The following is a 25,601-nucleotide window of genomic DNA, read 5'->3' on the forward strand; positions in this document are numbered from 1 at the left end:
GCTCCGGCGGCGGCGTTGGACTCGGCTCCTGCTGCCAATGAACAAGGCCGGCAGGCCGGCCTGCCCGCCAGCCCCCCGCTCTTCTTCTCCTCCTGCTCCGTCGTCGTCCTTTCCCTGCTTCCTTCCTTCCTTCCCGCGGTGCCATGATGTGAGTATGGTGCAGCCCTCCCGCCGCTGCTGCTGCTGCCGCTACTGCCGCTATTGCGCCCCCCGCCCGCCTCCCCATCCCACCGCGCGCCCCTAGAATGTGGCTGGGCCCCACGGCGGCGGCAGCGGCGGCTGGGGGCCTGGGATCAACGGCGGCGGCGGCGGAGCCATGGCCCGCTACGACGGCGGCGGCGGGAGCCAGCAGCAGCAGCCGGCCCTCTCGTCCAGCTGGCCGGCCCTGGGGCCCCGGCGCCGGAGCGTCTGGTACATCTACAGGTACGGTCGGAAGAGGAGCAGGAGGAAGCGGAGCAGCCATCGGCAGGCACGGCCGTGGGGCCCTGGCCCGTGCGGCGGCAGCGGCGGCGGCCTCCCAGCCCAGCGGAGCCGGCCCCCATTCATGCCTCGCGGGCCCCCTTCCCCGGCGCCCCATTCATCCCTTCGCCTCGCGCCCGCCCTCCGCAGCCCATTCACGCCCGCGCACCCGCCCGCCATTCATGCAGCCATTCAGTCAGTCATCCAGCGCCGCTGCCGGCTCCCAGCTCGCGCCCTCCGCGCACAACGCCTCCCCCGCTCCATGCATCCGGCCTTTCAGCCTGCGCGCGCCCGCCCGGATTGATGGATGGATGGATGCGAGTGGGAGCCACGGGGGGACGATGCTGACGGTGTGTGATGGGTTGAAGGTGCTTGCCAGAGAGATTAGGTATGTGAGCGCGCGCGCGCGAGGCAGCGAGGGAGAGTCCGGGGGGGGGCAGAGATTAGCATGCCTCTTACGGAGAGAGGTGTGTGTGCCTGTTTTTGAGAGGATTGCGCGTGTGTGCGCGCGCAGTGTGCGTCAGTGAGGGCTTGTGTGTGCGTGTGCATGCATCTCTACATACGGGTCGGGGTGTGCTGTGTGTATGGTTAGGTATTCGTCTACACGGTTTGTGTGCCTCTGTATGGCTGCACAGAGAGCATCTGGGAATGATTTGTGCAAGGTATGCATGGTAGTGCCTCTGTGTGCATGAAGATTCTTGAGGGTGGGAAACGACATGGGTGTAGACTCTCCGTGTACACTGTGAAGTGGCTGTGGGTGCTTATGTGTCTGTGAAGTTTGAATGTGTGTGTATGTGTGTGCACATCTGCATGGGCGCCATCCGCTGCATACAGCTTCACTATTGATTAATGCTGCCGTCATAACTGTATTGTGCCCTGAGATTACGGTGGCTGAGGAGTTCTGGGAAGCAAAGTATTGTATGTGTGCATGTGCCTCTCTATGATGTATATGTGTTAATGTCTGGTCTATGCATATGCACAGAGCTGTGTGCTGGTAAGCAACACACATGCATTCTGGATTATGGTTTGTTCTGTTCTTCATAGTAAAAGCCTGACCCTGTGGAACATGATGTGCTATATCCTCTACACATACTAAACAACACTCCTTCCAAGCATGTGCATTGGTTATGTACACGTGTAGTGATATATCTTTGTGACAGTCTGTTGCATGCAAACAGTTTTACATACAGGTTTGTTCATGAGTATAGTATGTTTTAAATATGATCCTCCTCTCCCTACCCCCCCAGTTCACCTTTAACATCCATATGAAAATTTGTGCAGTTGCACGTTGTGGTCTGTAGATCCAAATGTATATATTTGGTGCATGAACATAAGCTTAACTTACTGTGTGCATACAGATTACTGCATTGACTTGTGAACATTTGAGCATAACATGCATGCTTCAACGCATGCTGTCACATTTATCGTATCGGCGTGTTAACCCTTGGATACGTACACCAGTCCCTGCATATATTATATCTAATGGAATAAGCCATGCACTTTTTAATTGGAAGATTGAGCTTCCAAATCCCTTTACAGTTACACTGCAGTGTTGAAAACTGCAGCTGTGTGCAGCTAGGTTTAGTTGTATCTTGGATTGGGCCTGTGAGGATAAGGAACAAAAGGGTGATCTTTCCAAGGCCTTGTTTTGCCATGGGTTTCTGCAGAGAACTCATATATGTGTTAAATATATGTTAATGTTATGATACGATGATCTCATCAAAGGAAAACTGTTCTGTCACTTGCAGTTTGCTACCTTAGGGTGCTGGGTCTGGGTGTCCAAAATGCTGGGGGGAGAGAGGTTTTTGCTTCTGTAAAGCACTGTTGTGATAAGTGCCCTCGCTTCAGAAGATGGGACTTGGAGCAAGAAATGTGAGCCGCTTCCCTGTTCTTGTTCCTTTCCACTGGTTGGGTCCATGTGGATCGCTAGAATCTCACGGGTTCTAACCTCGAGAGGCTTGGCCTTGAACTAAGATGCTTGATAGTCCTTTCTCCCATGCTTCTCTCCCAGGGATATTCTGTGCAGGATTACGTTTCCCTAATGTAGAGGATCTGTGTGAAGATGGGGACCAGGAGATGGTGTGGGAGTTTTTTTTGCTTGTGCCACTTATACTTGGAGGTACACGGAAGCCCAAAGTGTCAGTCTAGCACATGACGAAGGTGCATTGTTTTGGTTATTGGGTGGCATTTGAGATGCAGTAAATAAATATACTTTAGAAGTATTTGGGGTGCTGAGCATCGCTGTGTTTCAGGTGGGGATTAGATTTATACAAGGTGTGAGGATGTTATCACCATGCATGTACATTGCTGGGGCTCAGGAGTTCACTCGTGAGCATGGTGAGCTGTGCTCTATGTGAGATGGTGTCTGTTCACTTGGCACCGCTTTCCCAAGTCTGCTCTGTATCCAGGAAATCTCCTTCTGTCGGCAGCGTTGCTATCTGTGGGTGTGGCAGCACCGCACATTTCTGTTCACTGCATGTTGCTTGTATGTGTTCGCCTGCCAGTCAAAAATGTGCTTAAAAAGAGCACATCTCTTACACACATACCTCTTAACTGTGTCCAATATGGACTGTGCGTGTTTCTCTTTCTAATGCTTTGTGCGCATTGAATAGCACCTGTGGTGCGCTAAGGGTATGCTTTCTACAGACTCAAGTAAATATGGGATAGGTTAGCGACCCACCAGATCAAGCTGCTCACCAGCCACGTGTATCGTGTGGCCTGCTAGATGCTTTGATGGCCTTCCTGTTTCTGCAGTCCTGGCAGGCAACAAAAAGAGGTTTAGTAAGTCCTTGGTGGCACATGACCTGTGGGCTAAGTTTGGCTGGGTGGACCTGTTGTAGACACTGCTGTGGCTGCATGTTGTAAGGCCTGTAACTGGGATCCATGATGAGGGAAGTAACATATGGAAACTTGGAGGAATGCTGTCAGGGCAGCTGGAGTGGCAGTGCTTGTGGTTATTGACTAGAATTGTAGGATTGCCAAAGAGGGAGCTCCTTCTGCTGTCTGTTTCCCTGTCAGATTGCTGTCAGCAGTGAACTCTGGATCCTTTGAGGGGTGGGGGGGTTGATAGTACCAGCACAGTGAAGCCTGCAGAGTACTTTTGTCATATCCAGTGAACTGGATTTATGGCGGTGTGCCATTCTAACCCCACAATGCTGTGTCTATCAGCAGCAGGCACTGCATTTTCAGTTTTGCAGTACTGTGAAGTGGTTATATTTGCAGTGCCTGAAGCCTGTGCAGTACTTGTGGTTTTTGTATTTGCAGCTAGAATAAATGGCTGCCTGCACTGTGGCACTCTTTCTGCAATACTGGATAGGGTGGCTGAACAGTGGGCTTTATATTTGCAGTACTGCTCCAGACTTGCAGTAGGCTCTGGATTTGAATGTGCCATGTGCACTGGGACTATGCAGCTTGTTCTGCATAACCTATGCCAGTCTGATGCAGTGCCAGTGAGCATACATGGTATATTTTGTGTTGCAGAAGTGTTGCCCTGTGCAGTAAGCTCTATTTTCTCTGTGTTGCTTGTAACAAAGGTTGTGCAGTAGACACTGTATTTGGAGTATATGTCTGTGCAGTGTTTTCTGTACCTAGTCATGCTGCTTTCCTGTATGCTAGATTTGCACTGCTACAGCACCATGCAGTGTATATTTGCAATGCAAAGATTGTGCTTTGCTTTTTATAAATTTGCTGGCAAAGCTGTAGATAGCAAACACTGTGCAGTGCATTCCAAGGGGGTAATGTGTATATTCTGTGCACTGACATCTATATTTGCATTGAGCGTGTGCTGCTTGTATCAGATGTTGTGCAGTGTCTTCTAGGTTTCCAGAACCTAAGCCCTGTAGACCAGGGAGGCTATGCACTTGCACTTGCAGTGCTAGGGCCTCCTACAGCAGGAACAAGTTCAATGCTATTTCCCTTTGCATTGACCCTGTATGCCCTTTCAGAACCTTGACAATGTGCTGCCTCCTCTAGTGGGTTCCATTGTTAGTGTGCAGTAGGTGCCATATTTGCAGTATCAGAACTTTGTCCAGCGATGGAAAGGGGAAGGAAGAGAGATCTGGAGCCAGCAAGTTCTGCAAACCAGGTGCACCGTGGATTTCCTGCATGAGTGATGCTGTGTTAGCAGTGCGGGGCAGTGTATTACGCTCTAGTTATTCTTTGTACATTGGAAGAGTGTCTGAGTCGGGAATTCCCATTGGAATGTGGCTGCCTCCTAACCTGTCCTGTTGTCTCTTTCCTTTGCAGTGACTACATCATTAAAGAGAAGACAGTGCTGCTGCAGAAGAAGGACAACGAAGGATTTGGCTTTGTGCTAAGAGGGGCCAAGGGTGAGAGGGGGAGTTAGCATCACTCTTGGACACTAGGGCCACCTCTAGCTATTGGCTGGCTGTTGAAGGAGCCCAGGTCTGCACTGCCCGCCCGCCCACCTCCATTGCTTTCCCCTGCTTCAGAGCACATGAGCAAACTCAAAATCAGTTAATGAAGATTAGTGACTGCTTAACTGGCTGTGGTCATTCTTATAGTAGGTTGAGGAAATGGTGGGCATAGGGAGAGTTGATAGGAGGCCGATAGCCTGGGAAGATGGGGGTTGCAGTCCTGCAACATCTGAACGACCAAAGTTCTCCTACTCGGCCTAAGAGAAACAGTGCCAGAAGGTGCTGAAATGGCTGAAAATTGATGCGAAAGGCTGGGTGCTACTACCCATAGTGGAAAATTTGGTTTTCCAGGAGAGAAAGCTAGGCTGGCTCTGGATATTTGGCTTACATTAAGCTAGAGAGCCAGGGTGTAAGCTGTGCTAAAAAATGGCAGGTGCTGTGGCTGACCTTCACCTTGCAGGGATGACCTTGACGTAGAAACCTGCCCCCTAGCCCCAGATGCGTATGGCAGGGGCTGGTCATGGCCTTGAGGGGGAGAATGGTGCTTTGCGCACACACAGAAACAGTGTTTGAAATTAGCCAGGCGCTAGGCGCATTTTGCACCTGCTTTCAAACACTTGTGACCAAGTGAAGATGTGTGGGGACCAGGATGGTGCCTGACATCTCCACCATCTGGAGGTGCATGCCTGGGGATTATTGAATCTGGATTGTTTGCATACACTAATACCCCATCCTGTAGAATTCTATCCGTTATATTTTATCTGCACAATTAGAATGAATTTATGGAACCAAAATGCTTTTTCTGTGAAGCCTGAGCATGAGCACTCACCATTAAGGAAAGAGGTTTGAATAGGCCAAAATATATGTGGACTGTGCCTGGATCAAGTGGCTTTTCTTCTTTTAAGTTCCCAAAGCTAGCTCAAGGTTGTCATCTGAACTAGCCAGATGTTTAGCTAAGAATCAATCACAGCCAGTCCATCATTTGAAAAGTAAGACTTTGGATCCATCTTGCCCCAAAATGGCAACTAGGCATTCTGCGTTGGCGATTGTAACCTTGGTTTAAGGAGCCATTTGGCGCCTAGCTTATATATCTGAGTTTCTGACACTGCTCAGAAGCACCGACTCTGTTAAACACTTCCCAAGCTCCACCGCTCGCTCCTGACTTTGGAAAACAAGGGTCTTCAGATCTGGGATTTGAAACGAACGGTGGTTTGTTTTCACAGAGAGGAGGTGTCACAGAAATGCCAAGCAAAGCCATGATCCCCTGTGTTGCCCTCCTGCTGCCACCCCACTCGCTTGCCCACCCCAGCCTGGCAGGTGCTTATGTAGCTCCAGGGGCGTCACTTAACACACCTCTCTCTTTACAGCGCAGACCCCAATTGAAGAGTTCACACCCACCCCTGCTTTCCCTGCGCTGCAGTACCTGGAGTCAGTGGATGAAGGGGGTGTGGCCTGGCAGGCTGGTCTCCGCATGGGGGACTTCCTCATTGAGGTAATGGTTTGGCAGACTTGCCTCTGTGCTGCTCTTGGAACTTTTCACAAACTCTTGTGCTACACTCGTGTTGCATGGGGAGGGTGCATATGGGTGCACGAGTGCTTCCTTGGGTATCTGCACCGGGCTCGCACATTTAAAAGCAAGTCCGCACCATTGCGTGGCCTGTGTTGTTGTTTTTTCTAATTACCAGTTTCCAAAGCTTCCTTATGTTTTCCAGGGTTTCCCCTCATTGAACATACAGGTTTGTAGCTTTGATGGCCCGTTCTATTTCTGTTTTAAAAATAAATAGGCGTTTCACGAAGAAACTAGGCTGAATGGCACATAATGCTGCAAATGTTTGGCTTTTGTTAGGACTTTGCAATTATGTTATACGTACCACCACCACAATCCTCTGATTTAGTCATAGGAACACCAGAAGTGCTCTGTTGGGTCAGACCCAAGTTCCATTTTCCCACAGTGATCAGCAAGATCCTGCTGGGGTGCCCACAAGCGGGGCGTGAGAGCAGCAGTATTTCCCTGTTCTTGCTCCCCAGTGACTGGAATTCAATGGCATTTTTGCCCCCGGAGATGGAAAATAACAGACCGTAGCTGCCGTGAGCCTCCCCAGCCCCCCTTTAAAGCCTTAAAGTAATGGCTAGCTCACTCCTACTTGTGTGTTTCATTCTAGCAATGAAGTCCTTTCCTGAATCGACTGCTAATCAGTTCTCTTGGGTGATCCCGAGTTCCTGTGTTATATTAGAGGAAGAAGGAATTCTCTCTCTTTTATCAGTTGCATCCAGGTTTAGGCTGCAGCGACGGCCCCGCTAACTTGGGAGTTAATTCAGTGGGATGCCGACAACGTAAACAACCTCTGAGTAGGTTAGGATTGCAGCCTTAATCCTACTTCCGAGTTGACATGTTGGAATCAGTGGGGCTTAAGTTTGTCTACTCTGTGCTAAGTGCGACTAAACCTGGACCCCACCCTGTTTGTATGTTAAATTTGCATCCCACCTTTCTGCCAAGTGGTGCTCAAGGTGACTAACAATGCCGATACGGCATTTTGTTATATTTTATTATAACGGCAATGAAATGCAAAGTTAAGAGGAAAAACATTGTAACAAGGCAAGTGAAATATCAATGAAATCAATTTTTAAAAAGACCAGTAAGCTTCTACATAATTACAGCTCTGCTTATAGGAAGGCCTAAGTTAAAATGAACTTGCCTGCTGGCAGAAGGTCATCTGAGACATGGCTAGACAGGTCTCTCTCGGCGAGGCATCCCAAGACCTGGGGGAAGCCACCAAGAGGGAGAGTCCTCTTGAGAGTTCCTGCTAAATAGTTCAGAAGTTGCCCCGCTGCTTCCATCCCAGCCTGCACTGCTTTAACCATCAGCTCTCCACTCCAGGTCAATGGACAGAACGTAGTGAAGGTTGGACACCGACAGGTCGTCAACATGATTCGGCAGGGCGGAAACAACTTGATGGTGAAGGTTGTCATGGTGACGCGGAATCCAGAGATGGAAGAGGCCATGAAGAAGAAAGGTACCACCGCAGTGCATTCTGGGATGGTGCTTTGGGTTCTTTTTAAAAAAGAAAAGAAGTGGGGGGGGAATATGTTGTTCAGAAGTTAAAGATGGGAAAGCTCTACTCTTGAAATCTTCTCCGAGTTGGAGAATGGGACCTGCTGGGGCTTAGAAGCAGGAACAGTAAGTCCCAGAGGTGGAAAGAAGATAAAGTCCCTACCAGAGAAGAATGGCAGATTAAGATGATGGATTATGCCGAAATTGCTAAAGTGACCGGAAGGATCAGAAATCAGGAAGATCAAAATTTTAATAAGGAATGGGGGAAATTTATAATTTATCTTAAAAACCCTTGAAAACAGCTAAAAGCGTTAGTAGGATGGGAATAACACTTGTAGTTTAATGGTGAGTTTTGGACATAATGGAGAGGTAGAAGATTCGGATTATCATAAAAGATGCAGGAAGAAATGACTAACAATATGACCCACAAAGGGGAGAAGTCCAGGAGATTCTTTGGAATCTTGTTTTTATGTTGTATGCATGTCTAGAATCAAAGGAAGACGCAACCTCAGCGCTACACTCTGAAAAATATAGGTGGCTCTTCGTGTTACAGGTCATATGACTCTCCTTCAGGGACAGCTGATTTAGGATGCTTCCCTGAAAGGATAAATCTGGATTAAGTGGGCAGCGGGGAGGGGGATACAGACTGGAGTATTGATGCCAAAACATTATGTGGGCAATGCAAAAAACTTGCATGTGTAAGGAGCGTCAATCTCACATTAAACTTACCCACGTGGGCACTGTTACAGAAATACCTTCAATCTCTTCAAGGGATAGCTAGAACATTCTTGTATGTTGAGTCACTCCGTGGATTCTCCTATTGTTTTTGTACCAGTGCCTTCCCTCTTCCTTGCCATGGTGTGTTCTGGGTTCTGGGTTCTCTCAGGAGCTGATGAATGCATCCTGCATTCGAGCAAAAGGAAAAGTGGTTAGGGTGGCAAGATACAAAACTTAGTTTGGATGAGAGGGTGGTCCAGCGGGTTCGGGGAAAGACTGGTGATGGGAATTGGATGACACGAGTCTGGTTCACAAGCAAGATCCCAGAGCTGCTTCTTGTTTTTAACTGTAGCTGCGCCACAGCAGACAAGACGATTGCCACCTCCAGCCATCTCCTTGCGCTCCAAATCCATGACATCTGAGTTGGAAGAAATGGGTAAGGATGCTCATGGGTTATCATTTCCTGCCTCAAGAGTATGAGGGGAACTGCCATCCCCAATCCGTTTCATGATGAACATACATACTTGCCCTCTACTGGAGGGAGGGAACACTGCACTAGAAGCACAGTGTGACCAACAGACACGCCAGTGACCTGGCATTTAGATGTATGCATGCACAGCTACTGTGCAGCTGATACTTGTGTCATCTTGTGGCCTGTTTGGTTTGGGCAACTACTTCTTCTTACACTTATTTGCTAAAAATATTGTTTGGGTCACCCCGTAATGGTTATAGTTCTGCCCTGAGGTGCTTTTGATGTGTGTCCTCCTTTGCCTTAGAGCAGAAGACTTGCAAATGATGAACTAGGCTAAGTCAGATATTCAGAATCTTCTCCATGCAGTGCACCTTGATTATCCTAAATGAACCCATTCATGCATAATTTGTTACTATGGTAGAACTTGTTTTTTTCTAGCTGAAGAATTCATTGTCGCCCCCCAGATTTGAGGGACCCTTAGGCAAGAGGTCTTAGGTGCTTCCAAAGTGGTCCTGTTGCCCACAGTATGATTGTTGATTTGAGGGTTCCTCCTAGGCAAGACCCAGGCATTGACTTTTGAAGGCTTCCTCTTGACGTCTCACCCTGGTTTGTCCAAATCCTTCAAATTCTGCTTAAAGCAGAAGTCGGCAGGAGCCTTGCATGGAAGCAGTTATGCCAGATGGATAAAGGGCAATCCTCACTGTGACAGGAAGTTGTCGCCATCTGCGTTTCAAGTTACACATTACCGTCCCCATGCGAATGTGTCCATGGAGAGGATTTCCAATGTCTGCACTTGGCCTCAGCCACTGGAATCGTACATGGAAAATGCCGCAACACAGAACCAGGAATCAGTTTTTAAGTCCTAGTTTCATTCTCCTAGCTGGGGCATACTGTGGGGTAAGAGCTGAGCCTGATTTTTGCAACCGAAATAAATTTGGGGGGAAAACAAAACGTATTTTAGCTGCTCATCCCAAATCATCATATTTTTTTACTGACTGCAGGCTTTGGAGGAATGTTAGATTGGTTGCAAAATCTGGTGTATATAATGATTTTGGTGGATAAATGAGGGTTTCCCAGTTTTATGCATCATTATGGAAGGGGTGGGGATCCATTGCTTCTCCTCTCTCTCCATCTTCTTTCTTTTTGTCCACCCACTGCTGCCCCGGACTCTCAAAACCCATCATAGTTGAGAAAGGTGAGTTCCTGTCCCCACCCCAAATTGCTCCAATAATTGCAAGAAAGTGGGCTGGATTACAGAAACACACACACCTCCCTTTTGCTCAGAAACGGAGACTCGGGGTATGAGGGCTCCCCACTTCTTCATACTGTTTAGAGTAATGTTGCTGCTTAAGGAAGGTCTCCCCTCCCTGATCTGTGACCTGATATCAGTGATCTTCCTGTGTCAAAGAGCGAAGTAGCAGGGCTGATGCAAACATCTAACCCAGCCAAACGTTCATATAATTTCAGGTGTGGAAAGGAGCGGCGATTGGATGAAGGGAAGCATATTTTTAGGCCGAGGGATATTTTAGGAAGCTTTCAGTAATGCAAGGTGGCTTGAGGGCGTTTCATCAGTCCCCCTTATTTTTGAAAACCTGAAGGGGAGCTGCTGCAAGTGACTAGGAAGCCCCACTGCTGACACACTATCGAAGTGGCACATCCCTGGAAACGGCACTAAGTCATTGTAGAATCTTAGAATTGGAAGGGACCCCATGGGTCATCTAGTCCAACCCCCTGCAATGCAGGAATCTCAGCTAAAGCATCCGTGACAGATGAACGTCGTGTAGTGTCCTTTCCAAGGACGTTTTTAAATTACAGCATAGCAGCTTGGGAGAAGCTTGCACGTTTTTAAAGCGTGTTTTCAAAATAGGGGGAAATGAGATTTCAAAACCCCTTGGACAACTTTGTAACTGCAAATACTGCGTGCACTCCGCCTACCCACGCGATACACTAATTTCTCCCCTCCCCACCCACAACGGGTGTCACCGTATTCTCCCCACCCACCCACTTTGCAGGAAAGAAACGCCCAACAGGGGTGGAGGCTCGTGGGGAGCAGGGCTAGGCGTTCAGGGTGAGGAGTCTTAAAGGCTTATAGGAATCATGGCAGCATTGCCAGAATGTAGATACAGGTAGCCTAATACACTTCAAGTTATTTATTATTTTTTAGAGAACGATTAAGCAGAATACTGCTTGCAGGCTTTACCTTATATCTCCACTCCTAACAGGGTTAGAGATGAGTGTGTCTGTGTCTTTTACATTGTAATCATAGCTTGAGATGCTTTGGTAAAAGCTAGGCCCTTACAGGCCTGCCAATGCCCTCTTGAACTGGGAGGATTCTCTGCCTCGCCCCACCCATCCTCAATTCATAGACTCCTAGAACTGTAGAGTTGGAAGGGACCGTGAGGGTCATCTAGCCCAACCCCCCGAATACATAAAACATTCGCCCAATGTGGGGCTCAAACCCACAACCCTGAGATTTAAGAGTCTCCTACTCTACCAACTGAGCTGTTGTGGGCAGTGACAGATGCCTCAATGCCCATGAGATGCCTTAATGCCCAGTATCTTCTCTCCCTCATCCTGCCCAAATCCTTCGGTTGTTACAGGGGGTTTCCAGGCCTCCCCCCCAAGCTATACCTTTCTCCTCCTCCAAAAGTGGAGGTGCTAATTTCTTCCCCTCTTGCTATCTCCCTCCCACCATCCAGTCTCCCCCTGGAAGAAGAGAACAGGTGAGTGTCACGCATCCCTCACCCCGCCACGCACGCACCGAGCCACCTCGCTTACCTCTCATTGCCTCCCACCCAGCACCGCCCTGCACTCTCCCACCGACGCTCCCATCGGTTGCCGCTGCCGCCCCCCTCCGTCCACACAGCTCCACGAACCGGCCTTCCTAGACATGCCGTCCCCAGCCCACCCCCCCCCTGCACCTCCCACCCCCGTTATCCTCCCCTCCTGTCGTCTCTGCAGATTATGAGCCGGCGATGGGCACTGATAAGAAGCGGACTGTCTATCAGATGGCTCTGAGTGAGTACCAAGCAGGCCCTGGCGACTGCCAACAGTCTGCGGGAGGGAATCTCGGGGCAAAGGCTGGGTACCTGCGAAGCAGCACTCCTCCTGGGTGCCCTCAGCTGGGAGCGTTCCTCATGCTTCATTGCAAGAGGGGGTGCCAGTTATTTCCTGCATTTGCGTTGGCAGGTAACAGAATTTGGCTTTTCTCTCTGTGGGTTTTGCAGCACCGCGGTGTGAAATCTTCAGTCTTCTCTTTACTCTGGCATACACGTGCAGAACAATGTTTGAGGACTAGGGTGCATAGCCACGGCTAGGGTGTATGGAATAGGTGTCGGCCTGCAAAACAAGCTCTTGCCAGTTCTTGAAATCCAACATCCTGGTGTTTGGGTAGCAGCCCCCTTGCTGTTGGGGCTAGATCAGGGCAGAAGCCAAGAGAAAAAAAAGAGATTTCCAGGTTTTCCTATCCCATAACAGCAGAGATGCAGAACTTTCGCCCTTCCAAATGTTGCTGCTGCACTACAACACCCATCATCCCTGCTGGCTGTTGGGGCTATTTATTTATTTATACATACATACATACATACATACATACATACATACATACCCCGCCCATCTGGCTGGGTTTCCCCAGCCACTCTGGGTGGCTCACAACAGAATATTAACAACACGATAAAACATCAAACAATAAAAACTTCCCTAAACAGGGCTGCCTTCAGACGTCTTCTAAAAATCAGATAGTTGTTTATTTCCTTGACATCTAATGGGGGAGCATTCCCACAGGGCAGGAGCCACCACCGAGAAGGCCCTCTGCCTGGTTCCCTGTAACCTCACTTCTTGCAGTGAGGGAACTACCAGAAGGCCCTCAGAGCTGGACCTCAGTGTCCGGGCTGAACGATGGGGGTGGAGACGCTCCTTCAGGTATACTGGACCGAGGCTGTTTAGAGCTTGAAAGGTGAGCTCCAACACTTTGAATTGTTCTCGGAAACGTACTGGGAGCCAATGTAGGTCTTTCAGGACCGGTGTTATCTGGTCTCAGCAGCCACTGCCAGTCACCAGTCTAGCTGATGGAAGCTGGTGTACAGCTCACAATGAATGGGCTGTGAGGAGCACCAGTCTTGCCTTCTTTGCCAAATGGCTGGGAGGTACACACACAAAACCCCAAATACCAATCAGGTTGTTTGATGTGGTTTTACTTGTTGAAGGGGAGGACAGTGTCTGGTGGGCTTGCAGCAGTACTGACAGTGTCATCCTTAAGGCTCGGGGCTTGAGCCAAGGGTACTGACTCCCAAGCATAACGGTTCCTGGCTTTCCGAGAGGGCTGGTGGTGAGGAAGTGTAGTCTTGTGTGGGCATGGGCAGAAGGTGGGCTAGTGGGAAATGCAAAGAAGTCAGGTGGAGCTTGCATGCACAAGGTTCCAGTTAGAAAAACCCCAGCCTCTCTAGTTAGAAGCTTAACTCAGGCAGCAGGACTGGCCAGGCAAGATTTCTCTAGGCGTGAGAGACCTGGGAAAGCTAGCGCCAGTCGGGGAGACATTATTGGGGTAGGAGAGTCTCCCCTAACCTTGATGCCCTTCAGATGATATTGGACCCCCAAGGCTCAATCCCCACAACCATCAGCTGCAGCCAAGAAGGCCAGTGGTCAGGAATTATGAGAGTTGTAGTCTAAAGCGGAAACATCTCCGCATAAGGCATTCTCCAAAGTTCGTCTGACCTCGGTCTGGTCCTGCAGTGCACTTTCTTAGGCAAGAATGCTGATTAGGATAGCCCAGAGTAGATTTGGTATCCTGGATCCGAGAATGCAATTTGTCCCTGTAAATTTAAAGCACATCGGTGGACCGTAGGGATCTTAATTTTAAAAATAAGAAGGGACTACATGAGACTGAAACCAGGTCACCCTTAGCGTAATCTTGAGGCCTGAGCTTGGGAGAGGAGGAACCTCCGATTCTTGGGTTCCATTTTCCATCTAGGAGCAGACCAGTCGAGAGGAGCGCCCCCTGAGCATGATGGGCAAAGGGACATAGGCGTGCTCTGCGTGGGGATGGTTGTAATCTTGCCTCTTTCTGTGATTCTGCCTCATTTCAGACAAATTGGATGAGATCCTGGCAGCAGCTCAACAGACAATCAACGTGGGGGATGGATGTGGCAGCGGAGGGCTTCCTTCCTTGGGGAAATCTCGGGGCGCTGCCAAGAACTATTTCTCTGCTGAGGTAGGATGGAGCACAGCTCACCAGTGCAGCAGACATCTAGCAAGATCTGTTGTTGTTTTGATCAAAGTTTCCCTATGCAGAGAGTGAAACGCTGGCTAAAAAAGTATTCTTTTAAATGCAATTGCCAATATTTTCCCTCGTGAGTTTTCCTCTTCAAACGCTCGGTTGTTAAATGCTATCTAGTTGATACTCTAATATTCTGTGGCTACTAAGTATCCTCACTAAGCCATTTTGGGGGATCATTTTTGCCCCATCTAAGTTTTGGGGGGGGGTTGTTTTGCTTTACTTCTGCAAACCTTAGTATCCTGGTACTAAGTACCTGAGTTCACGATTAGAGTGATAGTTTATCTTCTCTTCTCTGGGAGAAGGGAAACCAATAGTTTTGATAATGTTGGTAATGTTTCTGTTAGTACCTATATTCTTTCTCTTGAAAATTAATAAAAGACATTAGTTTTTTAAAAAAATAAATAAAATATAAATAGAGTGATAGTTCATTATTGCTGCTACATCCACCCACCATGGGCGTAGGCAGGGGGCAGTTCACCCCCCCCAATCAAGTAAGTAAACAAAAATACTTAACTAAATGACCAATTGCATTGCAGATACCTCAGTTCTGCCCCCCCCAACATAAAGCCTGCCCCTACAAATAAATCCTGACTACACCCATGCCACCCAGTCTCTCTGAGTCCTTTCATCTGCTCTTACCAGTTCTCTGGCTTCATCTTTTTCTTTCTTTCTTTCAGCCCAGTTTTGAACAGCACCGCCTGAGTCAGGCCAGTTACGAGCGCCCATCCTACCTGCCAGCCAGTCACCCCCCAGGCATGATGCTCCGCCAGAAGTCTATTGGTGAGACAGGGGTCGGGAGGGTGTGCAGTAGTCCAGGTGTCTGGGAGCCAATGTACTGGGAGCCAATGTAGGTCTTTCAGGACCGGTGTTATATGGTCTCGGTGGTCACTCCCAGTCACCAGTCTAGCTGCCACATTCTGGATACTTGTACAGCTGCAACCAGGTCCTGGTCTGGAGATCGAGTAGAGGTCACAGCTCCAGCAGTTGTCAAAACTAAAAGTCCCTGCCTTCCCACTGCCATCTATGTTTCTGCCTCTCCAGGGTTTCTTGCAAGCAATTGAAGACTGTTCCTGCATGCAGCCTGTCTTTGCTCCTCCCATTTCATACCTCTCCTGGTTCTGGGAGTTGGGAGGGGAGCTTGTCACAGCAGGAGGAGACACCTGTGACGCTTCACCAACCTGACTCATCTCTTCCCTCCTGACTTCCCTCCTCTTACTCACTTGCTTCAGCTTCTGCCTCCGATTCTGGACTGCTCTCTGCCACAGACTCTCCCAGCTCACTGAACCCTGTTACTCCTTCAGCTTCCAATATCTCACCACCACCACCACCATACCTCGGACTCTGAGCTTTCTTCCCTTGAGGGTTCCCCAACTAGTGCCTCCCGGCATTCATGGTCCAACCAGTCCATGACAGCAGATATGAACGAGAAGGGCCTGGAGGGAAGAGGGAGTTCTCTTTACTTAGAGCAGGGCGGGGGAGCCTGCAGCTCCACACTCCCAACTCCCATCAGCCCCAGCAGACAGGACTAATGATTCGAGAATGGTGGGAGCTGTAGTCCGGCTGGAGGGCCTCAGGTTAGACAGTGGAAATATGGGAGAACGGTTTGGTGATGATAGCATTCCTTCTCTCCCCAGGTGCCGCTGAGGATGACAAGCCCTACCTCACTCCCCCTGCCATGAAGTTCAGCCGCAGCCTTTCAGTCCCGGGTTCTGACGACATCCCCCCACCTCCAACCACCTCCCCTCCAGACCCCCCATACAGCAGCACCACGCCCTCGGCGTCCGGGCGTGCCACACCCTTGGCCCGTTCCACCTTCAACCCCAGCAGCGAGGCCAAGCTCTACTCAGCTTCCCTGCACCAGGAACCGTCTTACGAGCCGCGCTCCCGCGACAAAATGTCCCTCTACCGCCAGGAGTCCGAGGCGGGGGCCGAGGGGTCGACTGCCCGCGGCTGGCGGGGCCACACCCCAGACCTGCGCTACTACAACCTGCCGCCGCGGGCCACCAACACCGCCATGTATGTCCCCACCAAGCCCATGCGGCGGAAGGGTCCGCTTGTCAAGCAGACCAAAGTGGAAGACGAGCAGCGCCAGCAGCAGGGAGCCTCTGCCTCCCAGGCACAGCCGTTGCCTCTGCAGCCCCAGATGCCCGCCCCGCCGGAAAAGAGCTCCATCCCCATCCCTACCATCATAATCAAAGCCCCCTCGACCAGCAGCAGCGGGCGCAGCAGCCAGGGGAGCAGCATGGAGGCCGAGAGCCAGCCGGAGACGGCGGTGCCTGTGCCCTCGCTCCAGCTCCACAACAGCATGGATTTCACCAGCCAGTTTGGGGCGGCCCTGGTTGGGGCTGCCCGGCGGGACCGCGAGTGGTACAGCGAGGCTCGCCGCAAGTCTGCCCTCTTCCTCTCCACCGAGCAGCCGGACGACGACTCTCAACAGACGCCCATGCCCCGTCTCCGCCACTCCAAATCCATCGATGAAGGCATGTTCTCCAGCGAGCCGTACATCCAGCTCAACATGGCTCCCTGTTTTAGCAGCGGCGCCGGCGGCGGGAGCAGCTCCGGTTACCTCCCGCCTCGAGCCGCGAAAACATACGGAGCCAGCACCACCAGCGCCTTCACTTCCGTGTGCTCCAGTTTCCTGCCGCAGTTACAGGCCCACTCGACGCCTCTCATTCACCCACTGACGGGCAAGATTTTAGACCCTGGATCCCCCTTGGGACTGGCCCTGGTGGCTCGTGAGCGGGCCTTGAAGGAGTCCCAGTCCCAGCAAGAGAGCCGAGATGACAGGCATTCGCGCCCATCCTCACCCCGGTTCGGAGAGGCTCCCAAAACACCAGAGTCTCCCGGAAGCTCCATCCTGCGGCTCTGGGGGACGCCAGAGCAGCAGCAGCACCATCACCACCACCACCACCAGCGCCCGGCATCACCACGGAAAGAGCCCGAGAGCCCCCGGCACCCCTCTCCCGAGCAGCAGCAGCAGCATCCTCCGTCCTCGGCCAAAGGTGCGCCGTGGGAGAAGCGGCCCGAGGAAGGGGAGAAGCTGGAGCTGCACGTGCGCTTCATGGAGAACTGCCGCCCAACAGAGGAGGAGGAAGGGGGCCAGGAGAGTGGGAAAGCTGAGGTGGCCACTGCCCCTGCGGAACGCGTGGCTGAGGAAAACGGGCTCCCGTTGCTGGTGCTGCCCCCTCCCGCCCCATCCATCGATGTGGATGACGAATTTGTGTTCACTGAGCCGCTCCCGCCGCCCCTCGAGTTCTCCAACAGCTTTGACAAGCCCGAGTCGCCCCCCAAAGCCGCCAACGAAGTCCCTGCTGCAATGACCCCTCCGGCCGCGCCCCCTGCTCCAGCCGCCTTGGACTCCACGGCATCCAGCTTGACGTCCTACGACAGCGAGGTTGCCACCCTGACCCAAGCCGGCACAGCGGAAACCAAGGAAGCCCCTCACGTCAACTTCTCTTCCGTCGTGTCCTCCATCGCCATCCCTCCTGCCGAGGCCCCCGAAGCCGTGACGGACTCGGGGATCGAGGAGGTGGACAGCCGCAGCAGCAGCGACCACCACCTGGAGACCATCAGCAGCGTTTCGACTCTGTCCAGCATGTCTGGGGAAGGCACCGAACTCTTGGACACCTACATCACCTATTTGGACGGGCAGGCTTTTGGGGGAGGCAGCGGCAGCGGAGGAGGCAGCAGCAGCAGCGGTGGTGGCGGAGGCAGCACAGAGAAGAGCCCCCTGCAGACCAAGCTACGCTCGCGGCCATTCCCCGGTCGCTTGCCGGTAGCAACCCCCACCAGCTCCACCATCTCGGTTTCTGCATGTACTGAGAACATGTTTGCCCTCACGCCCGCTCCGCCCTACCACCAGCAGCCGGCCGCTGCCGAGCCGGGCAAGGAGCTGCAGCGGAAATCCCCGACGCTGCCATGGGAGGAACCCAAGGCCTCCCCCATGTCCACCATGAAGGCCAGCATCATCAGCGAGCTGAGCACCAAGCTGCAGCAAATGGGTGGGGTGTCGTGGTCACGTCCGCCCGACTCGGTGGCTTCTTTCGGTTCAGAGAGGCCCAGCTCCTTGCAGAGGCAAAGGTACTAGGCGACTGGAGCAGGAGGAGGAGGAACAGGAAGCAGGAAGCCAGCCCCGTGCATGCCGCATCTCGTGTTTCAGTTGGGTTTGTCTCCTTTTCTCATTCTCCCGTCAATGCTTGCTTTTTTATGATTTTTATTTTTTCCTTTTTTCTACCACCATTACATCGTTTGGTGTGCTGGCAGGCACAGGGCAAGGGTATGTGCTCTTCTATGGAGCACTTGGCCCGTCTTGTTCAGCGGGTATGCATGGTGCATATATTTACTGTACCACTGGCTTGCAGTTGTATGCGTGTGTGCACACAGACCATCCCAGCTGCTTTTTGCGTGCACTCAGAACACAGGCCCAGCCCCTCCTTAAGCATCCAAGGAGACCATCCAAACCAGCAGCATGACTATAGAAGCATACACATGTATTTAGGGTCTGTTGGCATGTGTGTGCATCTTGCACGCACAAAGTATATACCTTTGTCTTGTACTGTACTCATATGTTCAGGCAAAGGTCTCTTCAAGCCAATAATGGGCAAGACTCTTCCTCTAATGTCCAATGTTTTCTCCTAAAGGATCAGAAACAGACACAAGTATTTTGAAAGTCACCAAGCCATTGGGTTTCACAGCACATCGTGGCAGGGACCAAGAAACAGCCCTTTTTGATTAGCCCACATGTTGACCCACCCTGCTGAATGAAGCTCATCATTTTGGCTTTCTTGGTGACAACCCCTTGATTATATTACACTGCAGACGGGCAGCAAAAATTGGCAGTCTTGGTCTTGATAGGCCACCACGCATGGGTGGTAGGCTGTGTTTGCCTTGATGCTGTGTGGGCCTGCACTGGAGACCCAAATGGTGTGTGTAAATGCATAGAGGAGTAAGATTTCCCATTTGGGTAGACCATCTGTTTTTCATGCAAAGACCCCATGTCCAATCCCCAGCCTCTCCAGGCAGGCTGCCTTTTTGAAACCCTAAAGAACCTCTCCCAGTCAGTGTAGACAGTAAGGACCCAGTGATCTGACCTGGTATAAGGCAGCTTTCTGTGTTCCTGTGTTCTTTGTGTAGCGTTCACATTTCGTTTTGTGGGGGGATCCTTTCTGCTGAAGATCCCCTTTGTGTTTGCTGTGCAACACTTGCCTTGCAGAGCCTTGTATCCTAGTGTGCACTGAGTTTACCCTCGGGGGAGGCTGGTCCCTGCTCCCCACTAAACAAGGGACAAACTCCCTGTGACCCAGCAGGTCTGGGAATGGCTTTCCAACTTGGTGCAACAGCATTGGGGCAGGGTGAAATTCTCCCCATGCTGTTTTCCAAAATTCCTTTCTTCCCCCAAAGTTGCGATTAGAGGCGGGTGTCTCTGTTGAACATGCTGTTTTCCTTCCGCACGCCTCTCTCCAAGCAAGGCTAATAGCCAAAGGCAGGAAAGGATTTGGTTGGGGGAAATGGCGTGAGAGGGAAACTCCCCCAGCACCCCTCTCCCAGTCAAATTCCAGACACGCACCTCTGCTTTTAGGCTTTTCTTTAAAAAAAAAAAAAAGTCAGATGACTTAAGAATATGCTCTAAATTGCAACCAGGACTTTGCTACAGTTTTGTGTTGCAGGGAAAGATTGGTAATGAGGGACAAGCTGTCACTAAGGGCTAATCTAGACTGCCTTTAGTGCCGCATTCCTAGGCACAGGTCCAGGATTTGAAGCTCTGTGTCTAAGCATTGTTGGGGGGTTTTTTGTCCCGGCGCTTTTTCCTGGGAAAACTCATCTTTTACTGCTGAATTGGAGCAAACGACCATTGGGTTTTCTGTGGGTTGATGTTGTTTGCTCCAACTCAGTGGGAGAACATGGTTTTCCCAGGAAAGGCGCTATGATGAAAACAACAACATCCAGACATGAAGCTTTAAAGTGTGGCCCTGTGCCTGGAAGACATGGCACAAAATAAAGTCAGGATCAGCCCTTAGAGAAGCTTGTCCACCATGATTGGCATTTCCATTGAGAAAACCTTCAGATTCCCTGGAACACAGTCTGAAGACCTCTGACACTAGCAGGTTACATCTGGAAGAGCTCTCTGAAAGGCGGAAAGGGGGCATTTTACCTTTAGACCCAGGAAATCTGTGGTTTAGTTTTCTCCTCTTTTGATACATTATTATTATTATTATTATTATTATTATTACTATAATATTATTAACAAATGTATAGACTGCTTTATAACATAAAGCCATTGAAGCAGTGTACAAGATAACAACAGAATAAAACACTGCAAACACAAGTTCAAAAACAATGAAATCATTGCAGCAGGCTTAAAAGCAGAAAGAAACGTTGCAAATTCTTTAAAAAAGCAATAAAATAATTTCTTCAGGTGTACAGTTGTTCCGTGACTAGGTCAATACTCAGGGAAAGTAGGCACCTACTCATTGTGACACTGGGCACCTAATTTTGGCTGGAAATCAATTCCAGAGAGCTGCAGTGCTAAAAGCCCAGTTTCTCATACAAGCTGAGCACACCTCTGGGGCAAATGGTGCTCTCAGCACTGTCCCATCTGCGAACCACAGTTGCCAGGCAGGAACTTACGGGACAAAGCTGTCCCTTACAACACCCCAGTCCCAAGTTGTTTGTTGGCCCTACACCAGGGGCAAGGAACCTGTGGCACTCCACTTGAGCCCACATCATCCCTGATTATTCGCCCTGCTTGGCTGGGGCTGATGGGAGCTGGAGTGCAACAACATCTGCAAGGCTGCTGGTTCCACATCCGTGGGCTCCCCACACACATCCTTGCTCAGCTTTTGTGCCATGGAATCTTCCATGCCAGGGTCTTCTCCTTCCTAGCCGAGGTTACTTTCCTGTAGCCACCTGCTCCTCTCTTTGCACCTCCGAAGTGGACCGGGTTCACCCTCAGGCTGCTGGCACTTGCACAAGCACTTGTGCTTCCATATGCACACACTTGCGGAGAGGCATAGGCATTGTGGGTCCACAGCACTCTCCATCCAACGCAGTCGCATTGCTGAGTTTTATTTGCTCCATTCTGTCATTCATCTGCGGTCACACATCTGCGCTGGGAGAATTCACTTGCCGTTCCTCCGATGCCGTGGAGTTGGGAAAGAGAAAAGTTGGGATCTTGCACCCGACACGCATAATCAAAGCTGCTTGTCTTTGAATGGGTAGGAAAGATCGGCTGACAGTTAGGACTCCTGTGTCTTTTGTGGGATGGGTTGGCAGTCTTTATTTCAGATGAGGGGTCCTGGGTATTTTAAATGGGGTGGCGGGAAGAAAAGCAGTGGGATGCATAGTCTAATGCAGCCATTTCCAACCTGGTGTCCTCCAGATATTTTGAACTACAACTCCTATCAGGCTCAGCCAGGATGATAGGCACTGTAGTCCAAAACATCAGATGCTGTATTGGGTTATATCAGAAGAGCCATAACTTCTGAGCACTATGGGAAGGTGGAGTGAGGGGTATGGTATGGTACAAAATGCTCTGGAATGGAAGTAGGGAAACAGATGACTTCTGGGAGAAGAGAACCATTCCTGAATTCATTGGAGTGGAATGAATTCTTCCTTCAGAGGCTACTCTAGTAAGCATATCTCCTTCCCACAAGGCAGTTCCATTCTGCTTGATCCATCCACTTTCCTAGTGTGAGGCAGGCTTGCTGTGGCTCCCTCAATTGCCAGCTCAGTGCACTTTATTTTCCCAGTATGGAAGATAGACTGGGGAAAATTCCATAGGGCTCCCCCTATTGAGTTCCATTGATGGTGCACATCTCAGAGAAGGAGCCTGTTTTCCTTATCAAGTTGCTTTCTTTTTCTTGGTCATTATGAAGCAGGGCCTCAAGCCCTGTGTGACCCAAGTTAACTTGAGTGCAATGCCTTTCTGATTGCACACAGGAAAAGGCCTCTTTGTCGCTTTGTGAATATCACAGGGGGATGACTGAACTTGGAAGGATTTTCGTTCATTCCAAAAATCCTGTTGTGTGTGCTTTTTAAAAATGGCAATGAATACATTCAGGGAGGTGCTATTCAGATTTTTTTCTTCCCAAAAGAAAAATCTGAAGCCCAAGTTGCTCCATGAGAGTCAGTTCAGTCAAGGCCAATTTTTGATGAAGACTCAGGGCTTGTGCATGTTTCCACTTGTGCTGTGTCTAGAAAGCATGGGTTGGAGTGGTTTTCTCTTGACCCTCATTTTCGAGGCAAGGGTCTGAGCAGTTTTCCCCTTGCCTTGCTCCTTTCCAAGGGAAAACCCACTTTTTAGCAATAGATCAGAACAATGCTGGCAAGGGCTGAGTCCCTAGAAGACCACAAGTAACCTACACTTGGAGGAGGCCAAGCCTCCTGACTTTCAGAAGGGAGTTTTAATAGATACATTTAGGCTTCATGGAGATACCTCTATGATTGTCAAGGCAACCCTGGCAGAAGTTTTGTTTTTTAAAAACTCCCAACCACCAGGTCTATTTTTACGCTTGCTGAAGTCTAAATTTTGTTTTTTCACCGTGTGTTCCTGTTTGGTTGCGGGAATTTCCCTATGTCTGTTGTGGCCCACTGTTATGCCAACCAAACGAATGTGGGGAAGACAGAAATGGCAGCAGACAGGGCAAGCAAGCTCCTTTTGAATGAATGTGTCATGGTTAGGGATGGAAATGTGCCTTATGTCAGACCATTCCTGTTCCACTGTTGAGGAACTTCTACCAGCTTCATGAAGGATCACCAAGCAGACGTTACAGTGATTGATGGTGCATAGCTGCATTTTCTTTTGAGCAGTGCTCCATATCTAGCACAGCTTGCACCCTGGATCCTCCCTTCTCTACACCTACTGCCAGCAACCTCTTGACGCTGGCAAGAGGATCCAGGTGTGGAAGCCATCTAGGTGTGGAGAGAGCTGCTACATGGAAATGGTCTCCATCCTGGATATGGTAATGTGGATTCTCCTTACTGCAACCTTCTGGTTCTCCATCTTCAAAGGTAATTTGAGAAAGACCAGCATAGCTTCATTTATATGAGGAGTTTGCTGTCTCATGTGGTTTTGTCCTTCGTTGGCAGCGCTCCTGCAAATCAGTGCTCAGTCACTTTAATATCTTCCTCCAGATATTTGTGAGTTTTTAAATATATATATCTAAAACAGCAGTGAGAAAAGAGTGTGTGTGTGTGTGTGTGTGTGTGTGTGTGTGTTTTGAAGCTTATTTTCCCCGCAGGCTGGTTTTCTTATAAACTTCTGCCTCACTGAACTTTTTACCCATGGGGACAACAAGCTGTGTGGAGGGACGGAGTTCTATAAGAAAAACAACCCTCAGGGCAAGAGAGGAGCATCCCCTCCCCCCAAACTTTCATTCCAGATTGCAACATCCCACATCTGCTTTGGGTTTGTTGGATTTCAAAAAAAGGATTCTTGTGCCTGATCATTGCATGTGTGCGACTGGAAGTGTACACAGTTTTCTGCCGATGTCCAGGTACTGAGATGTATGCCAGCAAGTGATTTCATATACCAAGGGTAGGGAAAGTGGACCCTTGCAATGAGTGAAATCTATAGCACTGGTTGGGTCCTATCATCCTTGACTTTTGACCATGCTGGCTGGGACTGATGGGAGTTGGGAGCCCCAACAGGGTCACAGGTTCCACATCTCTATCATAGTCAGGGCTGCAGGGAAGCCAGTCTTCTACTCCAGCTCATGTTTTCTTCTGGCTAACCGTCTCTTGTTCCTTGTCTCCTTCCCTGCAGGCTCCCAGATGAGACGTCCTCATCACTGATTTCCTCCAAGCCCGTAAGCAGCCTTTTCCATAACTGGCCTAAGTCCCCCCAGGGCAAGCACCCCAAAAGCGTGGAGTTTGACATCCGCCCGGCCCTGCGGCGCGCCCCCAGTCCAGCTGCCCTGCCCAGTGAGCACAAGATTAGCCCAGCCCCCAGGCCGTCCTCTCTCCCTATCCTGCCTTCTGTGCCCATATACACCGGCGTCTTCGATCTCCGCGGCTCGCCCACTTCCGGGGGCGAGCACCCTTTCCCCGGCTTCCCCTCGGGCAGCCGCTCTTTGTCTCCCACCCACTTCCTGCCGCCGGCCACGGACAAGCCGTTCGGCTCAAAGCCACTGCCTTTCTGGACCAAGTACGACGTGGCCGACTGGCTGGAGTACCTAAAGCTGGGCGAGCACCGCGATCGGTTCCTGGACAACGAAATCGACGGCTCTCACCTGCCGTCCCTCACCAAGGAAGATTTCATTGACCTGGGCGTGACGCGAGTCGGGCACCGCATGAACATTGCCCGTGCCCTCAAGTTTTTTCTGGAGAGGTGATGGGGGAAACCGCCCTGCCCTGGGGAGCCTCTCGCCTGAATGTACAATGGACCTCCACCAGTGGGGAGAAGTGGGGGTGTGGAGGGGTTGCAGCTGTGGGGCTAGGCACAGGGGAAGCTGCGAGGAGAGACCCTGCGGGTGAGGGTGGGTATCCCCCCCTGGCAGAGAGAGACTTGGAGAAGCTCACCAAAGCTTGCCTGGGCACCCTCAGGGGTGTGCACTTTCCTCCTCTGCAATGCCATGTAGCAGTTTGCCCATTTCACTCATCCAACCGCTGCTGCCGACACAGCATACGGACACTTCACTTGCAGAGCATCGCTTTCCAAGCTATATATAAGTGTGTGCGTTCCGAGTGTGCGAATCTGCTTACATGCACTTGCCCTTCAGGGCTCCATTGGCATTGCAGCTTGCTTCATCACCTTTGCTGCCTCGAATGGATGGCGTCAGCTGTCCAGCAGCTCATGCCTGCATGTATATATAGATAGAGAAGATAGATATCTATATTGCATCCTCCATGCTGCTGATTGTTCTTACTTTGCAGCTGTTTGCACATCAGTTCATCTAACCATGTAACAGCTTGCCCTGTGCATCTTCACAATACCAGGGTTGTTATGTACTCTGCCTTTTATATAAAAAAGAACCTCTGAGAAAAGTAAATTTGCAAATATGCTTACTTTGCAAAATTAATTATGTGCTGGCTGTTGAAGAGGAGGGCCCAGATCCCACAAACTCATTAGGAATCTCCCTGAGCCACTTTCTTCCTCCCCAGACCCCATCTTTGGGGCGTTTAACGAAACACTGCCCATTTAGTCTTCTTTCCACAGTCATAAAACTAGAAACTTGCTGTCTCTTTTTGAAGTGGAAGCTGAGATCTCAGCATGCAGGCAATTTTGCACCCAGTACTGAACAACATGCTTGA

General features: G+C 50.5%; 1 protein-coding gene across 8 annotated transcripts in view; it reads left to right on the top strand.

Annotated features, from left to right (window-relative positions):
- Positions 1-25,601, top strand: part of SHANK1 (SH3 and multiple ankyrin repeat domains 1) — a 114,207-nt gene that overhangs the window by 77,451 nt on the left and 11,155 nt on the right. For 4 of the 8 annotated variants that reach the window (XM_080976457.1, XM_080976455.1, XM_080976459.1 and 1 more), the window contains 10 exons: positions 4,705-4,787; positions 6,203-6,327; positions 7,714-7,849; positions 8,957-9,040; positions 11,776-11,799; positions 12,038-12,094; positions 14,161-14,285; positions 15,029-15,131; positions 15,986-18,431; positions 24,115-25,339. In XM_080976457.1, the coding sequence (XP_080832583.1) occupies positions 4,705-4,787; positions 6,203-6,327; positions 7,714-7,849; positions 8,957-9,040; positions 11,776-11,799; positions 12,038-12,094; positions 14,161-14,285; positions 15,029-15,131; positions 15,986-18,431; positions 24,115-24,682 (3,751 nt within the window). In that variant the 3' untranslated portion in view covers positions 24,683-25,339. Of the gene's footprint in view, positions 1-4,704; positions 4,788-6,202; positions 6,328-7,713; positions 7,850-8,956; positions 9,041-11,775; positions 11,800-12,037; positions 12,095-14,160; positions 14,286-15,028; positions 15,132-15,985; positions 18,515-24,114; positions 25,340-25,601 lie in introns of those variants that run through there. The other 4 variants (XR_013978539.1, XR_013978540.1, XR_013978541.1 and 1 more) reach the window with 4 other exon arrangements.

Source organism: Podarcis pityusensis (assembly GCF_964106645.2).
Source record: "Podarcis pityusensis genome assembly, chromosome: 13".
NCBI lineage: Eukaryota > Metazoa > Chordata > Lepidosauria > Squamata > Lacertidae > Podarcis > Podarcis pityusensis.